Source organism: Vicugna pacos, chromosome 6 (genome assembly GCF_048564905.1).
Source record: "Vicugna pacos chromosome 6, VicPac4, whole genome shotgun sequence".
Lineage (NCBI taxonomy): Eukaryota > Metazoa > Chordata > Mammalia > Artiodactyla > Camelidae > Vicugna > Vicugna pacos.
This window is the reverse complement of record NC_132992.1, coordinates 67,337,019-67,355,489: the sequence shown is the minus strand read 5'-3', so window position 1 is coordinate 67,355,489 and position 18,471 is coordinate 67,337,019. Positions and strand designations below refer to the sequence as shown.

General features: G+C 41.9%; 1 protein-coding gene across 3 annotated transcripts in view; it reads right to left on the bottom strand.

Annotated features, from left to right (window-relative positions):
• Positions 1-6,212: 6,212 nt before the first annotated feature.
• Positions 6,213-18,471, bottom strand: part of SLC39A9 (solute carrier family 39 member 9) — a 41,177-nt gene continuing 28,918 nt past the window's right edge. The window contains exons 4-8 of one of the 3 annotated variants that reach the window (XR_012073713.1): positions 13,714-13,782; positions 12,516-12,601; positions 11,897-12,031; positions 9,811-10,177; positions 6,213-8,972 (exon numbers count right to left, since the gene is read on the bottom strand). Coding sequence is in view for 2 of the 3 variants with exons in the window: in XM_006206929.4 (XP_006206991.1) it covers positions 9,947-10,177; positions 11,897-12,031; positions 12,516-12,601; positions 13,714-13,782 (521 nt within the window). In the remaining variant the exon portion in view is untranslated. Of the gene's footprint in view, positions 10,178-11,896; positions 12,032-12,515; positions 12,602-13,713; positions 13,783-18,471 lie in introns of all 3 variants that reach the window. The other 2 variants (XM_015241479.3, XM_006206929.4) reach the window with 2 other exon arrangements.

Here is an 18,471-nt window from a genome sequence, read left to right as displayed (position 1 = left end):
GTGTGTGCTGGGAACACCTAAGATCTACTCTGCTAGCAAATTTCAAGTATACAGTACAGTAGTATTAACTGTACATTAGATCCTCGGAGCTTATTCATCTTATAACTGAAGTTTGTACCCTTTGATCCATCTCCTCATTTCCACCACCCCTAGGCCCTGGCAAACACTGTTCTACTCTCTGTTTCTATGAATTTGACTTTTTTATATTCCACATATAAGTGAGATGATACAGCATTTGTCTCCCTGTGTCTGGCTTATTTCACTGCTAGCATAGTGTCCTCCAGGTTCATCCATGTTGCAAATGGCAGAATTTCCTTCTTTTTTATGGTAAGATAATATCCGTGTGTGTGTGTGTGTGTGTGTGTGAAATTTTCTTTCCCCATTCATCCATCAATGGACACTTTAGGTTGTTTCCATCTCTTGGCATTGTTAATAATGCTGCAGTGAACATGGGAATGCAGATAGCTCTTCAACATATTGATTTCATTTCCTTTGGATATACACCCCAGAAGTAGGGTTGCTGTCCTGGTTCTATTTTTAATTTTTTGAGGAATCTCCATACTGTTTTCCATAGTGGCTGTACCAATTTATATTTCCACCAACAGTGTACAAGTGTTCCTTTTTCTCCACATCCTTGCCAACACTTCTTGTCTTTTTGATGACAGCCATCCTAACAAGTGTGAAGTGCTATCTCATTGTGGTTTTGATTTGCATTTCCCTGATGATTAGTGAAGCTGAACACCTTTTTCATGTACCTGTTGGCCATTTGTATGTTTTCTTTGGAAATATGCCTAGTCATGTCATTTACCCATTTTCTAATCAGGTTTATTTTTTTGCTGTTGAGTTGTATGAGTTCCTTACATATTGGATATTAATCCCTTATCAGATAAATAGTTTGCAAATATTTTCTCCCATTCTGTAGGCTTTTTCATTTTGTTGTTTCCTTTACTGTACAAAAAAAATCATACATTTTTCATAATTTTGCTTTTATATATAGTCTATAGGCTCATGTGATGGTCACCGTTGCTCCATGAAACAGGTATTAGCAGGGCGACTTTATATGACTAGCCCATGGTAGTTACGTGTGAGAACTGACTGGGATCTGGCTCACTGATCTTAGACTTCAGCCAGAGTGAGCCAGAGTCTGACTTAAACTGCTCCAGCCAGGGATGGGCAGGAGGGCATTCTCAAACAGGAAACAGTGACAAGGGTCTCCAGGGAGCCACATCCTGATTGAGCTTCAAAAGCCCCCAGCAGCCTGGACAAAAGTGGCTCTTCCCATAGTGCCACCTCTTCAGCTCCCAGCCCTCTGTTCCTGAACCCCCATCAGGCAGGCAGGGCATGCTGGTGCCCAGTGAAGGGCCCAGGAATGCTCCTACCCTCGTTCCCTGAGCTGTCCCGGTACCCGTGTCCATCTGATGGCTGGACCCAGCACAAGTATCCCGATAGGGCCAAGGAGCAGGAGAGACAGAAAGATCTGGGCTTCAGGCCAGGCCCTGCATAGCATCAAATCACTTCCATGGAAACTGTTTTCATCCTTCAACCCAAATTCCATCGTTGAGGCTCTTGTCCTGGATTCCACAGGTTTTGGCAACAATTCAGCAGAAACTATGTCCTCTTCCTGGTTCCTGGGGCCCTTTGCCCATCCTTCCATTCCAGCACGTATCCATCTGCCTTGTTTGGAGTTTTTCTCTCTGTGTTTATGTCCCTTTCAGACTGTGAGCTCCTTGAAGGCAGAGTCCAGGGCACGTAGTAGGCACACAACAAAACTTACTGATTTGTCTTCACTTGGCTCCCATTCAGGTGCTGAAGTTTCTTGTTTCATTTTGCCAACCAATGAAGACTGACCTCTCAGGCCCTCAAGTGTTCCCTCATTTATAAAAAAGAATCTGTGGGGTGGCTGAGAGTGTATGTGAATGTAATCTTTTGAGGGCAGGCTTGTCACCTGCTGTTAGGATTAAGCTGGGTTTAATTCCAGGTTCTGCCATTAGCAAATGAACTGAGAACAATCACTGGACTTCTCTAGGCTTCCCAACTATCTTCATGTAGTCAGTCCTCTTCCACTTGGACTAGGCAATAGCCTTTGCAAATGACACCCCGTCTATAGCAGGATTCCCCAAGGAATTCTGGCTCACCACCATTACACATGTGATCTTCTCAAGACCCAGAAGTGATCATGGGAGCCTCCTGTTTAAAACCCTTGACTCGGTCTCCATTCCTTCAACTCCAGCTCCCAGTTCCTCACCTTTGACTTAACACCCTGCACAATCTGGTCCCAAACTACTGTCCAGGCTCACCCCTTGTCGCCTGACCCCACACTCTCTGCTCTGGTCATACTGGTTCTAATATTCTGAGGAGTCACCATGCTCTTTCACATCATCTTTTCACTGTCTTTTCATACCTTCCCCAGATCCTACTTCAAGATTCAGCTCAGATGACTCTTCTTTTGTGAAGTCTTTCTGATGCCACCCCTGCTAAAGATTAAAACACTTACTTCTTTTTATCAAATTGGGTTCCACTTTGACTGCAATTCCTACGGCCACAGGCAGGTCTCAGGCTCCTTCACCAGCGGCAGGGCTTTGTTGCCCCCAGGAGAACCCAAGATGGAGGGGGAAGTGGGGTAGTAGGCAGCACATGTAGGGTCAAAGCCAGCACCCGAAGGATGAAGCGGGTGGGAGAGCCAAAGGAGAGCATGTGTGGACATAGACCCACCACCCTATCCCTGGGAAGACCCCCATTCCAGACTGGGAGTCCCTTGCTTTAAACTAGAAAGTTCTATTCTCACCAGCAGGGTCAGCCTCTTGCCAGGTTTCTGCTTTGTCTGCCACGAAACTGCTCACACCTGAGGCTGCCAATGTGGCTGTGCTTCTGGGGGTAGCTAAGGACCTCCTGTCTTGCCAGTCTTTTCACAGTGCTGACACAGGCTCTTGGCACCCAAGGGCATTGTTGTGGGCAACACACTGCTCAGAAACACCAAAGGTACTCAGGGCTCCCCTTTGTGGGTGATATATGGATTCAAATGTATACATTAATTTTGCTTCTAAGAGCAAGTATCATATTTCATGAGGCTACAGGGGATGTGTTCAGTCTCGCCAATAAGCCCATAGCTCTTTGTTGTCACGGTCTCACACATTAGAACGTCTGATGGAGAGCCAGGGTGCTGGTTTCTCCTCCAGAACAGAGTTAGCAATTCATGGCACCAAGTGCCACGGGCTCGGGCACCAGTAGTAGCTCCATCTTCACTCAATGAAAAGGCCTTGGGCATTACTTTGAAACCTTTACGGGTTCATATTTTAAAAGGGGCTCTTCCAACTCAGCATCGCATTATCCTTGGAATATTTTTTCAGGATCCATTAGCATGTTCTTTTCTGGTTCCTCAAAGTGCTGAGCAGGGTGAAGGCAGGGACAGGAAAGGAGACATAACACAGGTTCTACTCACTTTCCTGCCCCCACACCACCCTCAGCCCAGGGAAAAACCCAGTTCACACAGGGGCTGGAGGCTTCGGGGAGACAGTGAAAATGGTGGGTGGGGACATGTCTCCTTAAGTAAATCAGAGTTGGGGAGAGAACCAAAGGGTAGAAGGAAGGCCTGGGAGGCACCCCTCCCAGGCCAGATTAGGTCCTCTGAATATAACACTGATGTTCAGAAGTGGAATGAGGGGAGTCCTTGGGCCCCAACCTGGAAGTGGGAGAGACAGGCAAGGATGAGGGAGGAGAAAAGGCACCAAACCCCACCTTGAGGGCCAGAGAAGCCACTAGAGTGCAGGGATCTGGAAACTGTAGACCACCACCTCCACGAGTCATCCTGTGGTGCCAGGAACTCGGGGGCCAGCCAGGACTATACCTGGGACGGGACCCCAGTTGCATTTGAGGCAGGAATTACGAAGACCCTGGATGGGCCCAATTATCTGTCGAATTTCCAATCTGGAAGCTTAGAAGTCATCTCACGAGCCAAGCATGTCATGCATGCCACCCTGTCTCCCCTGTCCTCCAGCCACAGCACCTCCTAGGCAGGGTCCATCTTCTTGTGCCACCAGGCCTCTGCCTGCATAGGTCCTCCCCTTCCCAGCTTCATTGCTCATTCTGCTCAGCCTTTGAGCTCAGCGCAGGTCTCATCTCCCTCTGGAACCCCCTGGGTTCCTTGTCCCTACGTGTTCTCTTTGGTCCCCATGCTTGTCTCCCAGCATTGCCAGTTATTTTCTTGTCTGAATCCCTCACTGCACTACAAGCTCTTGAAGGACTGGAACTGACCCGTACTCCCTTGTGCACACTCAGCACCTAGGAGTGCCTGGTCCATGGGAAGGGCTCGATTAACCTGCTGAGTGAAGATGTGAATTAGCGGAAGAGGGGCGGGGCTCAGTCTATTTCTGGTTCCACCCTCTGGAAAATACATGATCTATACCTTGTGCACCTGACTGCCCTTCAAGTATCTGGTGATGGTTATCAGATTCTGTCCCCAAGAGCATTCCAGGCATAGTAAACAATCCATTCCCATCCACACCTCCTCCAAGGTCCTGGCTTCCAATCCCTTCTCCACTGGGCTCCCTCCTCTGATGGCTCTAGAATTTGTCAGGATTTCTCTTTAAATGAGGCAACCAGAGTGGGACACGTGTTTTATTCACATTTCTATCCAAAATATGTAACACTGGGCAATGGCTAACATTGCAACAGAAATCAGTAGCTAAGCCAGAAATGGGATCCAGATTTTCCGATCCCTAAATCAGTCACATACTACCTTACTAATGTTACTCAGTCCTGGATTAGTAACCTGAACCCAGTTAATTTTCCACTTGCATGCTCAGTATCATGCCCTGACTCCCAACCCCTCTGCTAACCCCCCGAGCAGCCCTCACCTCAGTGTGAGACAAAGGCCAAGCTACATGTAAGGCCAGCAGCTGGTTCTGCCAGGGATCAGGGCACAGCTGGTGGGAAAAAGGAGGGGGCAGCATAGATTAGGAAAAATGTGCCCCCTCAGGACAGACCAATTCATTTAACAACACATATTAATTGAGAACCTAGCTTCCTGGAGCTTATATTTCAGTAGGGAAGAGAGACAAAGTAAAGACATATACTATAAAGCTTGTTAAAAGGTGATCAGTGCTACAAAAAAAGAAACAGGTTACGGAGCACTGGGGCCGGGGTGGACAGATTACAGTTTTAAATAGGGTGGGCACAGGAGACCTACCTGAAGACCCAGAGCAGGAGAGGGAGCTGGGGGAAGGGCATTCGAGACATGGGGATAAGACACAAGGCTGCTTATTTCCTACATCATAAAAACTGCACTGTAGGATGCAGCTCTAGCTCGTGAGAATTAGAAACAAAACTAAACAGAAGAAGGATTGCTGGCTATTTTGGCTAAATGTATACACACACACACACACACACGTACACACATTTTGATCTCAGGGCAGGAGGATGAAAGGGCTGTTACTTAATGCTGGCTTCCTAGGATTTCACAACCCGCTCAAGGCAAAGGAGGGACGAGGCGCTCCACCCGCAGGCTTCTGTAAGAGACCGCAGGAATCATAAATACCATGTCCTTTTTGCCTATTTTCTTCTTTTTGAGGAGAGGTTTTCTTTTAACATGTGACACTCTCGGCACAGCCTTTGTAACTAGCTGTAGCACGTGTGATACGTACAGAAAGCCAGCACAAAGTGGACCAGCCCTAATGAAATCTAACGGCTAAACATATAAGCGATACATTTAAACGATACATTGCTATATACAGTGCTTATCTGTATATGAATTTTTAAAATGAGCTCTAGTACTAAAGTCTACAGAGGGAGAAAACATTTATCAAATTTCCAAATTGTACTCCTATTTAAATCTCTATTTCCAGGGTCAGCTGTTCATAGCTTCCACAAACTCCTAACTGTGCCCTCTGAAATGTATCCACACTGATTCATATCTATTGGCTTGCTTCTCTTTTCTGGGATTAGATAGTTACCTTCATAAAGAATATTTGCTAACAACAATGGCAATGGGGAAAAAGCTGTCAATAAATTGCTATCTTTGGGGGCAGATGGTGTATTTTGTCAATCCCCCCTCCTCTTTTCCTTCCCTCCTTCCCTGAAGGATGTACCTATAGGTACATCTTTCCACTGCCCTTCAGAACTTTTCATTACCTTTTCTGATGTTCCAATGTGGATCCAGTCTGGTCATCAAACAGAAAATGCAAACTGTTGAGAGGATAAGTAATGAGATACTCACATAAGGTATGCACTAATAAAAATTTAATATCAGAAAACAAATCAGAAAACAGCGAAAAAATTGTTTTAACCATTCACAATTAAGGTGGAAAGAGACAAAATTATAAGGCAGCCATCCATGGAATGATTTCATGTTTACAAAGGATCCAGAAAAAAGGGACATTTAAAACCACCGTTCAGGCTACTGAATCAGGAGAACTGCAGCGTTACCCCACAGGGCTTCCAGCTTGCTAGAAGAGGCTCTCAGAAAACAGACCAAAGCCAGTCTCCTTCTACTAGGCTGAGCATATCTAGAAAACTCCCAATGGTTGTCTAGTCCTTTCCTACAAGTCACAAATGTCCCTCAGGTCTTCTCAGGTGAATCTAGATGTCTCAGGTACAAAGGGGCTACATCACTGATTTTAATTTCATAGCATCTCCATCAGTGCTCTTTGGGTGATGTGGACCACTCTGTATTGAGCAGAAATTTTTTAACGCAAGGCAGGTTTCCCTGTAGAACACCTATAGAGGGTTCTCGCCTTGCCCTGCAGCAGTTTTGAATGAATCTGGTCATGATTCTCAGTCTCCTAAGGGGATCGGGGCCTCATAGCAAGAACGTTCTTTGGGGCCTTGCGTTGTTGACATACAGTTCTCGTGTTCAGTATTTAGCTACCATGTGTCTGACGGGCTGGCGAATCCTCCTAGGTCTAATCCTTGAAAAAGAGAAAAGTCAGGCAATGACACGTAGAAGTAGGCCAGTAAAAAAACACAATTACATTTCTCTTTTCAACAAAGAACTGACCAGTCAAAACAGCCACCTCTCTTTTATTCTGATTCAAAATACAGGAACAGCTTTGGCTGTTTCAAACAGGGAAATAAAAAGGTGATGGGAGGAGAGAGAACACATGGCCTCTGTAGGTGGTACCGTTTCCAGCTCTCGACACTTCAGTGCAGAATCTTTGCCTAAAAATGCAATCTGGCAACAACACGCACAGGAAAGCCATCAGACCTGGAACATCACTGCTTCGGGGGTATGGGGACTGATAAGCAATTTACTAGAGAACAAGTGACAGAATGGACCAGTAGTGCTTTTCAACTTAATTTGCCATTTAATTTAAGACAGCACTCGAGATCTGAAGAAAGTCTATCCCTACCGAGGAAAGGGAGTCAAATTACAATTAAGGTTAACTTTGGTTACGAGGCAGGAAGGACCATGCTTTTCATTATCAACTGCACCTCTCTGGTAGCCATTGGTTCCATCTGTGATCATGGCAGCAGCTTAGGTATAGCCAATGTTTCCAAATGTGTGAGAGCAGTAAGGCATCCACATCTAAGGAGGCAGTTTTAAACAAGAGGAAAATGGAACTGAAATGTGCCAATAAGTGACCATCCGTGTGGCCTCTCTTGGGACACTGTCCACCATGAGCAAGTTCCTCCCCCTGGGGAAGGAGGCTTCTGCCATGCTACTCGGTTCCCTGCTGCCTGAAGGCGCATTTGAGCCCTGTAGGATTAGTATGGCTATTTCTGCCTGCTGACCAGGAGGGGAATGAGTAGTTCCTAAGGCAGCAGTTTTAAAATCTGGGAAAGCCCATAGCTTCTGAGAGCTGATAGGCCTTGAAAGGTCTGCTTATTAATGTGAGGTCCAGAGGGGAAGGCAAATTTGGAAGTTAAATGGTTCGATCCTTGCCAGAGTTCAAGGCCCTATCCAGCAAGATATTCTAGCCAAACTTTTTAAGTGTGACGGCAAGGCACTGCTGAAAGAGGCTGTGGCCAAGTAGAACAAATTTCTGATCACTGCACACAACAATATGATAGGAAGTGCTACTATCCAAACCAAACCAGACACCAAAACAAACTATTTATTTAACAAAGTATATTTCCAGGGAGAATCAAGGCAACCATGTCATTCTGAAGGACCAGATGAAACCTCATAACTCTCCTAAGTCAGAGGCGTTCTCAGGACAGTCACTTACTTTCTGCTGGTTGTACGCAATGGTTGCCAGCCACTATCCAAAACCAGATCCTGTTTATGCTACTTTGGTCTACAGCCAGCAGAGGGCTGGCAAGTTCTATTTCCACAGCTGATGACCTAGTGACAACTCTAGGAAGGAAATAAAGAAATCCTAGGCATGCTGGCTTAGGCGCCATATAAAATGATTTACAAACTCTTAAATCCAATGCCCTGAAGAAAATAGTCTTGGTTCCCTCTTTATGTAATGTCTTTTGAAATGGTAAAGTCAGAATAAATTAATAATACAAATATTATACACTTATTTCATAACACAAGGTTTACAAGGGATTTTGGCAAATATGAAAAATTATCCTACTTTGCTTAACACTTTTACTATCTCAATTGTTTAAATTATCAGAATATTAGTGATTGTGTCATCTCATGTATGAGGAAGTGATATTTAAGGGTTTAACAAAGCTGCATTTGACACAAAGGTAACATCATTGAAGGGAATAAAGAACACAGACAATATTATCTTCATCATCACAGTTCAAGAAGTGGTTGTCCTGATGAGAACTCAACTTACACAAGTATTAACATCGCCACCAGCAGTAAGCAGCAAATTACAGGAAGGAGGGGCTGGAGGGAGAAGTTAGGAGAAAAGCATGGAAAAGATGAAGAGACAAGAGACATGATTTTAATAAGCTTTAAATCAACAGGCAAACACTTCCCATTTGTGACACATCTCGACTTTCTTCACTGCTGTAGGTGCTTTATGTGGTGCTGGCCTAACAGTCCCCAGGGGACACCAAGTAGTCTGCCAGAGGGACTGCTAAGATGCACAGTTAAAAAGAAAAAGAAAGGACAATGTAGGTTTTGGTAATCTTACTTTTAAAAAGATTACTACAAAGACATCACTAACTATCCAAATTCACTTAAAGTTTAACACCTCTTAATTTCCAAAGATACTTTGGGATCTGGCTGTTCTTGAAGGAAAGCCTAGGCCTGAACTAGAACTTGGCTCCTCTATATAGACTGTGTTGGAGGCAGGTACTCTACACAAAGGAGAACTTGAAACGAAATGCTATAAAATAGTCATGTCTTTAAAAGCTGGTCCACCTCTGTTGCTCCATTTGATGGAATGGCAGGCTCTCTTTAAAGAGGCACGTGCAAAAGGAGGTGTTCAAGTCTCTCCAGACACCCCCTCTTCAATGGATATCTCTCCCGAGTATGAAGTCAGCGTTCAACGTGTCTTGCCGTCATTTTCCTGACTCTAGCCCCAAATGAACTACACTTATCTTTAGCATCTAAGACAGTGGGCGTCATGACCTTCTAACAAGGCATGTGGCATAGATGCTAAAGCACCAGTCTTACACGGTGAGAACCATGTTAAAAATCAATGGATAAAGTGGCAGAGCCTCTAAACTAAGAAAGAGATTTAGCTTAATTACAGAACACTGTACTTTCATAATTATTTCATTAAGAGTATGAAGTTCTCCACTTTTCCTTAAAACTAAATTCCATCTTCCCTGAGAATAGGGTTAAGAGAAACATCAAAACTCAAAATGCCAAGGGCCCTTGGAAAGACAACACAACGGAATGTCTGTATCCAATCGCAATGTGTTGTTTCTACTCTGAAAGCTTTCCATTACTCCAGGTTTTCATCTCACCTCCCTCCAGACTCTTTCGGAATACAGGTGGAGATGGGCAGGCGAGACAAGAGACTGAGGAAGTGAGCAGCTGTCACGTGCCGGCTGTTCTCACTGGATGGCAAACGGCCACGGACTGAGGCTGGACCCTCCACAGTTAATGTTGGTGTCCTATGGACAGAATGAGTGGGATGAGGCAACCCAGAACCAGGGCGGCCACCTCCAGGCGGCTGAGGCCTCTCCCTCCAGTGGGGTCGGGTTTGTGGCTGTGCCCCATCCCACCCACCTCCGGGAGGACATGTACTGTGGCAACATAAAGAAATGTCCCAGCAGAGAAAAGCATGGCCACTCCAGTGGCATTGACCTCTGAAAGGGCTTCTTTACTGCTCTGTGGAGTAAGAGAGAGAGAGAAGAAAAATTAAGTCAGTAAAATTCAGAGTCTGGAAGAAGTTTCAAAAAAAAATACTCAATATTCGTAACTGGTGCTAACTGGGACACAAGGGACATCTTGAGATCAGAGCAATTTTGTTATTTATGGGAAGCTTCCAAACAAGGGTTTAAGACTATTGATGATGTACACAATTACTTTTTCGAACAAACTTCAAGTCTGGTTGAACAGGTTTGCCCTGTATTCTTAAGATGGAATCAACAGCATTATTAATGTAGATGTCAAATTTCACATATCCATTCATTTACTGTATTAATATTAACAATATCCCACATGCACCAGGCTCTAGGCCGGTGCTTTAGATGTAGCACCTGCCCTCACAGAGCCTAGAAATATCTCATAAGTTAATTTTTACACAGTTAACTTCAACTTTTTCCATTAAAAAAGTGGACCTATGGAATAAGACAATTAAAAATTTGAGAAAAGAACATGCCACAAATACAACATGTAACTCCATGCCTCCAGAATTTATCATACCTTCCTGTCAAAAGTTCTCAAAACTTACATTGATCAATGAATTGATAAATGGGGTAAGGTTTAAAAGGGAACTAGATACTGCTCACTGACTGGAGGACAATAAGGCACTTCAGGTGAGCCACCAGGTGTCAGCAATCCAGATCAGCTAACCTCGATAATAGGAACGTAACCATTCTTTAACCATCTCATTTCTCATACATTCCTTTCTTTTTTTTTTTAATTTAATTTTTTTATTGAACTGTAGTTGATTTACAACGTTAGTTTCAGGTGTACAGCAAACTGATTCAGTTATACACATACATACACATATATACATACATTTCCAGATTCTTTTCCATTATAGTTTATTACAAGAAATTGAATACAGTTTCCTGGATCATACGTTCTTTTCAATACAAGTTTTACTATACCAAATATGAATCGAATGACACTCAGAAGAATCAATGACCTTTAGAGTCAGCGTGGCAAAAAGCAGTTTCCAGGAACTATCCTTAGTTGGTTTGGTTCTAAGATTCTCCTCCTGTTCTGTTGCCTGCCAGTTGATGTTTAAGTAAAATGAGGATGGCTGTTGGTAAGAACTGCAGCCCAAGTGGACAGAACAATCAGGCAAGAAAGGTCCAACTTGAGCAACAGAGCAGAATGCCCAGGCTCTGAGCTGACTAATGACGCGTGCCACTTCGGATCTGAAGCTATGTTCGGTGCAATGAGGAAGAACTTACTATGCAGTGATATGAGGGCTGGGACTAGGAGAACCTGAGTCTTAGCTGAACAGAGCTCTCTCTGTTCATGCCCTACTGCCTCAAAGCTGCTGCGTGCTTGTCACTCACACTTCCTGTGCCCACTGAACCATTACATAAGTACTGTCCTGACTTATGTATCTGTCAGATAAAATTAGAATGTCTGATTAGGTTTAAGTTATGTTATTTTAAAGATCATGTATTTATGCAAATATTTCTGGAACTGATGGAGTAGTAGTTTTCGAATTAAATGAATAAAGAAATTCATGGTAAGGACTAGCTTGGAATTAAGATGTTTACTCTGTACAGGTTTTTAATCCCAATCTTATCTTTAGTTTGAGGTGATTTAATTGAAAAATTCATCTTAATAAGAGCCCATAAGTTCTAGTAGATCACAAAAGAATTAGACATCTGTCTGGATAAGCTAGGAAAGAGTCAGACTTACCTTACTTAGTCCTAAGTACGTCACCATGGACATAACTGGTGCTGCCAGTGCGAAGACGAGTAAGTGCTTTCTGATTCGATTCCGCTCGAGGCCTGCATGCATTAAGAAGGAAACCAGTCCAAAAGCAGCTGGTGCCTAGAAAAAAAAAATTATCCTTTATTATTCTAGAAGTTGGATTGCTTCTGCACTATGAAGAGCATGTCATTTGACTGAATCCTCATACACGAAAACCAGTCATAATAGCAAGTCTGAGCTTTTAGAAATTAATGTTCTAAGCTAGAAAATATCCTATTTGTGTGTGCATGTTAAATAGTCAAAAAACGAATATAAGAAAAGAAAAGCATTTATGATTAAAAATTACTATGAAATATAGAAACCTGTAGAGAATTTAAGTTTGTGTATAAGACCACACAAAAAACAAAGCCCCCCCCAAGGATAAGTTTACAAAAATGGTAGCAAAAATACTCCAGCTCTGGAAAGACTTATTCAATTCATAAAATGAACAGCAATTATGAAAACAGCTAAAAAATTTTTCCATTCCAGAAAAACATAATGACCAAAGAAAAATTTTAATTAAGACTACAGTCAATACCAAAGCTTACACCAAAATTTTGCTTACCTTATGTAGCATTATTGCCACAAACACAATTAACTGGACACTAGTTTGTGAAGTAGAAGCTGCTGCTCCCAAAGCAACACCATCCGCTAAATTTGGAAAAAGTAAAATCATAAAACACTATAAATAACAACTATAATAGTGTAGTGGTTGAGCATGTGGGCTGTAAAGTCAGATAGAGCTGGACTGGACTCTGGGAAGGTTACTCAACTTTTCTGAACCATATAGCCTTCTCATTTCTAAAATGGGTTCAATAAAGCATATACTCTTAGGGGTTTTATGAGGGTTAAATGAGAAAACATATGGGCCGAGCTTAGCACAGGTGCCGTTCGATTTTCAGTATGTCAGCTGTTACTGCTGTTACTGGAAAATTCTGATGCTCAAAAAATCTGATTAATCAATCAAACTGTACTAATAGAAATGTCAAAGAATTTCAAAGGAAGCATCTCTGCATCTTGCAGCTGAAAAAACAAAATAAAGACACTAGGACTCGGCATACATGATTTACACTTATGGAGTAAATATTGGTTGAATGGGTGAATTTTTTGTTAGAAAAGTATGTTTTACCAAAAGTCCAGATACTAGTGTATCACCTTTCACATGCTTTTGTTTGTCACCGACAGATCCCTACTACTGAGACTAGTTCTGGTTTGTGATTCCAAAGCTTGCTCAGTCAGCAATCCCAAGACTCTGACACTCTACAGCCTGCCTCTGTCTCGACTGGTACTTTGGGTGGATACCAGGCAGCAGGGCTATTCAGTACAAAAATGCCAGGTCCTTATGCAGGTGAGATCCTAGGGCAGAGGTCAACACTTTTTCTTAAAGGGCCAGATAGGAAATATTTTAGTCTTTGTGGGTCATTTGGTCTCTTGCAACCACTCAACTCCATCATTATTGTGTGAAAGCAGCCACAGATAATACATAAACAAGTGGCCATGGCTGTTTTAATAAAACTTTGCTTACGGACACTGAAATTTGAATTTCATGTAATTTTCACATGCCACGAATTATCCATCTATTAAGAAATATAAAAACCATTCTTGGCTTGCAAACCCCTGACTCTGAGTAGGCCAGGGCTTGTGCTTGTGTAGGAGGACTTCATTAAGCAACCATTTCCCCAAAAGGCCAGCCCAAGAGCATTTCATGTGGACGGTCCCCGTGTGACAGAAAAGAAAGGGGTTCCACTGTAATCCAATCCTACCTGCAGCATGGACGACCAGCCCCAGTGTGGTGGTGATTTTGGAATTGCTAGGCCTTGCTGTTTCTGGATCTGAAGTAAAAATAAGCAAGTCAGCCATTCAGCAATGTGAACCAGAAACTGTTAGAACATTCATCAGGATGTGGAAGAATTCTCAGCAAGTAGTAGATTATTTTCCTCACTATTGTCTTTTCTTCTGCTTCAAACATGTAGAAATTTCCTCTGTCCTGAAGAAGTTGTCAGGAGGGAACTTTTCCTTTGACCCAGCCCTCCCTGAACAGACGTCACCCTCAACTGCCTCACACCCCTTAATGCCCTACCTCTCCACGGAAAGTGCTCAGGAGCCTCTGATCACTTCTCTCCAGACCAATTTCACTGTCATTTCCCACCTCCTTCTCTTCCCCAGCCTCCTGCAACTTCATCTTTATTCTAACATCAAAATGTCTGTCACATTTGCCTTTCTCCATTTTATCGCCATCATTCTAACCTAAATTTTCAGCAACCCACCTAAATTAGCAATAGGCTCCCAACTGGTTGTTTCCCCTTACTCTCCTTCCTAACTCATCTTACAAATCTTGTCAGATGCATCTTTCTGAATCACCACCCTTGTGATGGGTCAGTTATCCAGTTAAGAATCTGCTGCTTTCCAAATTCAATCCAAACCGCTCTATTAAGTAGGTTCTTGAGCCCTTTATCAACTGGTATCATCTTATTTCTCACTGTCCAATCCAGTTAAACCAGTTTATTTAACACCTCTAATAAAACTGTCTCATTCTTCTTTCTCCAAATCTCCTCACCCCTAATTCTTGGCATGTACTGTTCAGCTTGGCAATCCAAAACTGAGACAGTGTTCAAAGTCTAAATCTAGGACTGCTGATTTCCATAAAGAATCAAAGGTTAGTTAATTCCAGCTCAAAACAACCTGCCCCCCGCCTACAAATAGACAGCTTTATGCAAGCCTCTACGTGCTACTTGAAGGTTTCTTCTCTACTCCACCTTAGATATACAAACTGTTTTCACTTAAATATGTCTTATATCCCCAGATTGACTGTGAACTATATAGAATTAAATTCTATACTTCTTTCCCTTCCTTCCTTCCTTCCTTTTTTTAAATGGAATTACTGGGGATTGAACCCAGGCCCTCATGCATGCTAAACGTATGCTCTACCACTGAGCTATTATCCTTCCCCCTCCATTTCTTTTTTATATATCTTATAGCATAGCACTGGCCACCCACTAGTTGCTTAATAAATTCTTGGTGGTGAGTAAAAAAAAAAAAAGTAGTTATCTGTACTACAGCTATTATAGAAAGTAAACAAACAAGTAAATAATGTCCAAATAATGCAAAGTTCAAAGACATGGACATCAAAATGCCAGGTGAAATGACAGACGGACATTAGTCAAATAAACTGCAAGGAATGTAATCATTTTGAGAGGCCCAGCACACAAAAGGACGGTTTACAATGGAAAAAGCATGCATGAGTAAAATAACATGTCATCTTTTTATTAACAACATTTATCTTCTAATTAAAACACTGCAAGAAGGGAAGTTAAAGCCCCTAATCACTCTGAGACAACAAATATTTCAATATCACCCCGAACTGGAAGAACAATCAGATGACACTATGCAACAAGCTTATTTTGGCTTTTCTTCATACAGAGTCTTGTGGTCTAGCTATGAGTAGCATCTTAAATAAAAATTAGAGGCTTTAAAATTAAAACACACTTTTTATAAATCTCTAGGAAAAGATGGCTTCAGAATAAATTTAATATGTGAATTAACTTTTACTGATAAAAATACACAAAACTCTGCAGGTAATAGGTAAAGTGAAGCCATTAGATACATGAAAGCCAGCAAAAATAGTGACCTCTGAGACAAAACAGGAGGAAGAATAAAGGACCACATGCTACATCTAATCTTTGTATAGGGTTACAGGACACCAATCAGCCTAAAAATGCGTTTTAAATTAAAACTCACAAAAATTGAAAGAAAAATGTCATAAAGGCCAGTGTGGACAACTATGTATGTAATGCAGCTGGAGTCAGATTCCATCCAACAGAGGGTGCTTCTCATTTACTATTTAGAATTAAGTACATGAATAAAACCTTTTACTCCTAAATCAATTTCCTAAAAGAAGACTTGGTTTAAAAAAAAGAGGGGGAGGGAGGGAGAGAGAGAGAGAGAAAGAAAGAAGAAGAGAAAAGAAATAGTAAATACAAGGAAACTTAAAACTTTTCTAGACCACGGGCATTTTTTGTTTAAAATTTAATCCCATAATTTTAAAAAACCTTTCATTTGGGAATAATTTTAAATGCTCAGAAAAGTTGCAATAGTTCTAAACACACTCAGATACTCTTTTCTCAGAATGACTGATAGTCTAACATTTTGCCCATTTGCTTTATCATTTGTGCTCATGCTCTCTTGTTCTCTATCCACATCACACAAACACACATATTTTTTCCTGTACCATTAAATTAAAGTTGCATCCATCAGAGCTCTTTACCCTTAGCTACTTCAGTATGTATTTCCCCAAGAGAAAGGATGTTTTCTTATATAATCACAGTATAGTTATCAACTTCTGTAAGTTTAACATTGATTTTTTTTCTAATCTCTCTTGCATATTCTAATTTTGTCAGTTGTCCAAAGAGCATTTTTCCTTTTCCAGGAAGGATTCAGTCTACGATCAGATTTGCACTTAGTTGTATATCTTCAGTCTTCTTTAATCTAAAATATTTTCTCTGCCTTTGACTTTGGTGACATTGCTATCTCTGAAGACTACATTCCCCTCCCTGCGCCTTCCTTGTCTTTTAACAGAATGATCCTTCCTTTTAGATTTGTCTGATGTGTCCTCAGATAACGCATTCCTGCATGGCATACTACGTAGGTGATGCTTCTCAGGATATCACGTCCAGAAGCACAGGATGTACATCTGCTGCTCACTGTGGTGTCAATTCTGGATTTTATCTTGGACACTGTAAATGTTATCTTGTGGATACTATGGATTCAATTATATTCCTCCAAAGAGCGTTGACTTTTTTGTTTTGCTTTAAGTAACTTGGTTTGGCTCAAACTGCAAACTCTCTCTTTTGAGCAGCTGCCTAAATCTCAGTTTAGTTCTTTTATCTTCAGCTGAGCTTCCTGGGGTCTGCCCAGGAAAGTACAGTTCAGGGCTTAGCCAGAGACTTGAGCAGTTTATACACAGAATTTGGGGCTGAGTTTCTCTGTCTCTCTCCTTTCTAAGATTCTCCCCTCACTTTTCAGAGGCTGCAGTTACCCTAACTCTGTCCTCCAGTTCCTTAGGCCAGAAAGACTTGAGTTTTCTATCAGTTAGCTACCCTACATGCACTGACTGCTAAAAGCAGTAAAAATAGATCCCAAGTGTTGACTCACTTTCAGAATTTACCTCCATTAGGTCACTCTCCAATTGTCTTTAGATAGTGCTTTTAAAATTTTGTCCAAAGTTTATAGTTATCTATAGGGAGGCTGGTCTGATAGGAACTTACTTATTTAAACTAAAGCAGAACGCCAATGACATTAATTCTGGTTATCTGATCAAGGTATTGCCTGACTTCTTCATTAACTTTTTTTCCCCTTGCAACTAATAAGCAAATCAAAATATACCCCCTAGATTTAACATTGATGATTCTGGCCTGAGCCTATTTTTACTATGAAGGTTGCAAAACTGATTTTCCAATTCCATCAGTTGGCACTTAGCATTCTACTGTAAGCACATGCACTCCCTTCTCCTTTTATCTTTGTCTCATGTGGATGGGCCTACTGCTTCCCATTTTTTCAATGGCTTACATTTTATTACTGTTCTTAATTATCCTGGTGTTCAAATTGTCCTAATTCTGGCCAGCAGAAGCCCCTTCAAGCTGGTTCCTATATCCTGTAACATGTTTCCATCTTCTTTCTTCCTTCAGGTATATGTATTTCTTGAGCGCTAGATGTTCCAAGCTCATTTGATACTTACCCTGCCTCTGTCCCGGAATCAGCCATTTCTCTGAAGAGCCCTGGAATGCTCACTGCTAGTGGGGTGTCTTTATTTCTAGGCCCTTTCTATAGACAGAGCTAAGACATACATACATGTATACATAAACACACATGTATATATGTACACATATACATACACATACAAGTTTTAGAAATCATGATTCCAATGGCTCCAATTCCAATTCATCCCTGCAGGGGTTCTTTCCTGCCTTCCCTCATTCCCTATTTGTATGTCCTTTTTTCCTCAGTGAGGACTCTGGTTCCACCATCAGCAACACATTTATTCATTCGCTCAATCTTTTAACACACCTAATACAGTTCAGAACTGTTCTGCCCATACCACTACAAAAGGCAAAGCCTACTAAAAAGAGTTCGGTATTTGTTTATGCTTCTTCCCCAACTCCACACATCACTAAAGGTACGTCGCCAAATACTCTGTTCACAAGTTACTTGAATTCACTTTTAAAAAATCCCCTTCAGTGTGATTGTTATTCATCTGAAATACGTTCTTTTGTTTCAGTTAGCTCCCCTATCTTGGTTGATTTCATTTTATTTTTTGCATATGGAAAATATTAACACTTTTCCAAAAGTCAAAACTGTATCAAAAAGGCATGCCCAGGGAAGTCCTCAAAACCTTCTGACCTATCCCACCCTCGCCCTCACTCCTACAGGTAACCAACTTAGCGTTCTAGCTGATCCTTCTTATGTTTCTTTTTTGTAGAGATAAGCAGATATATACATGTTCTCTTATTTCTCCTTTCTTATAC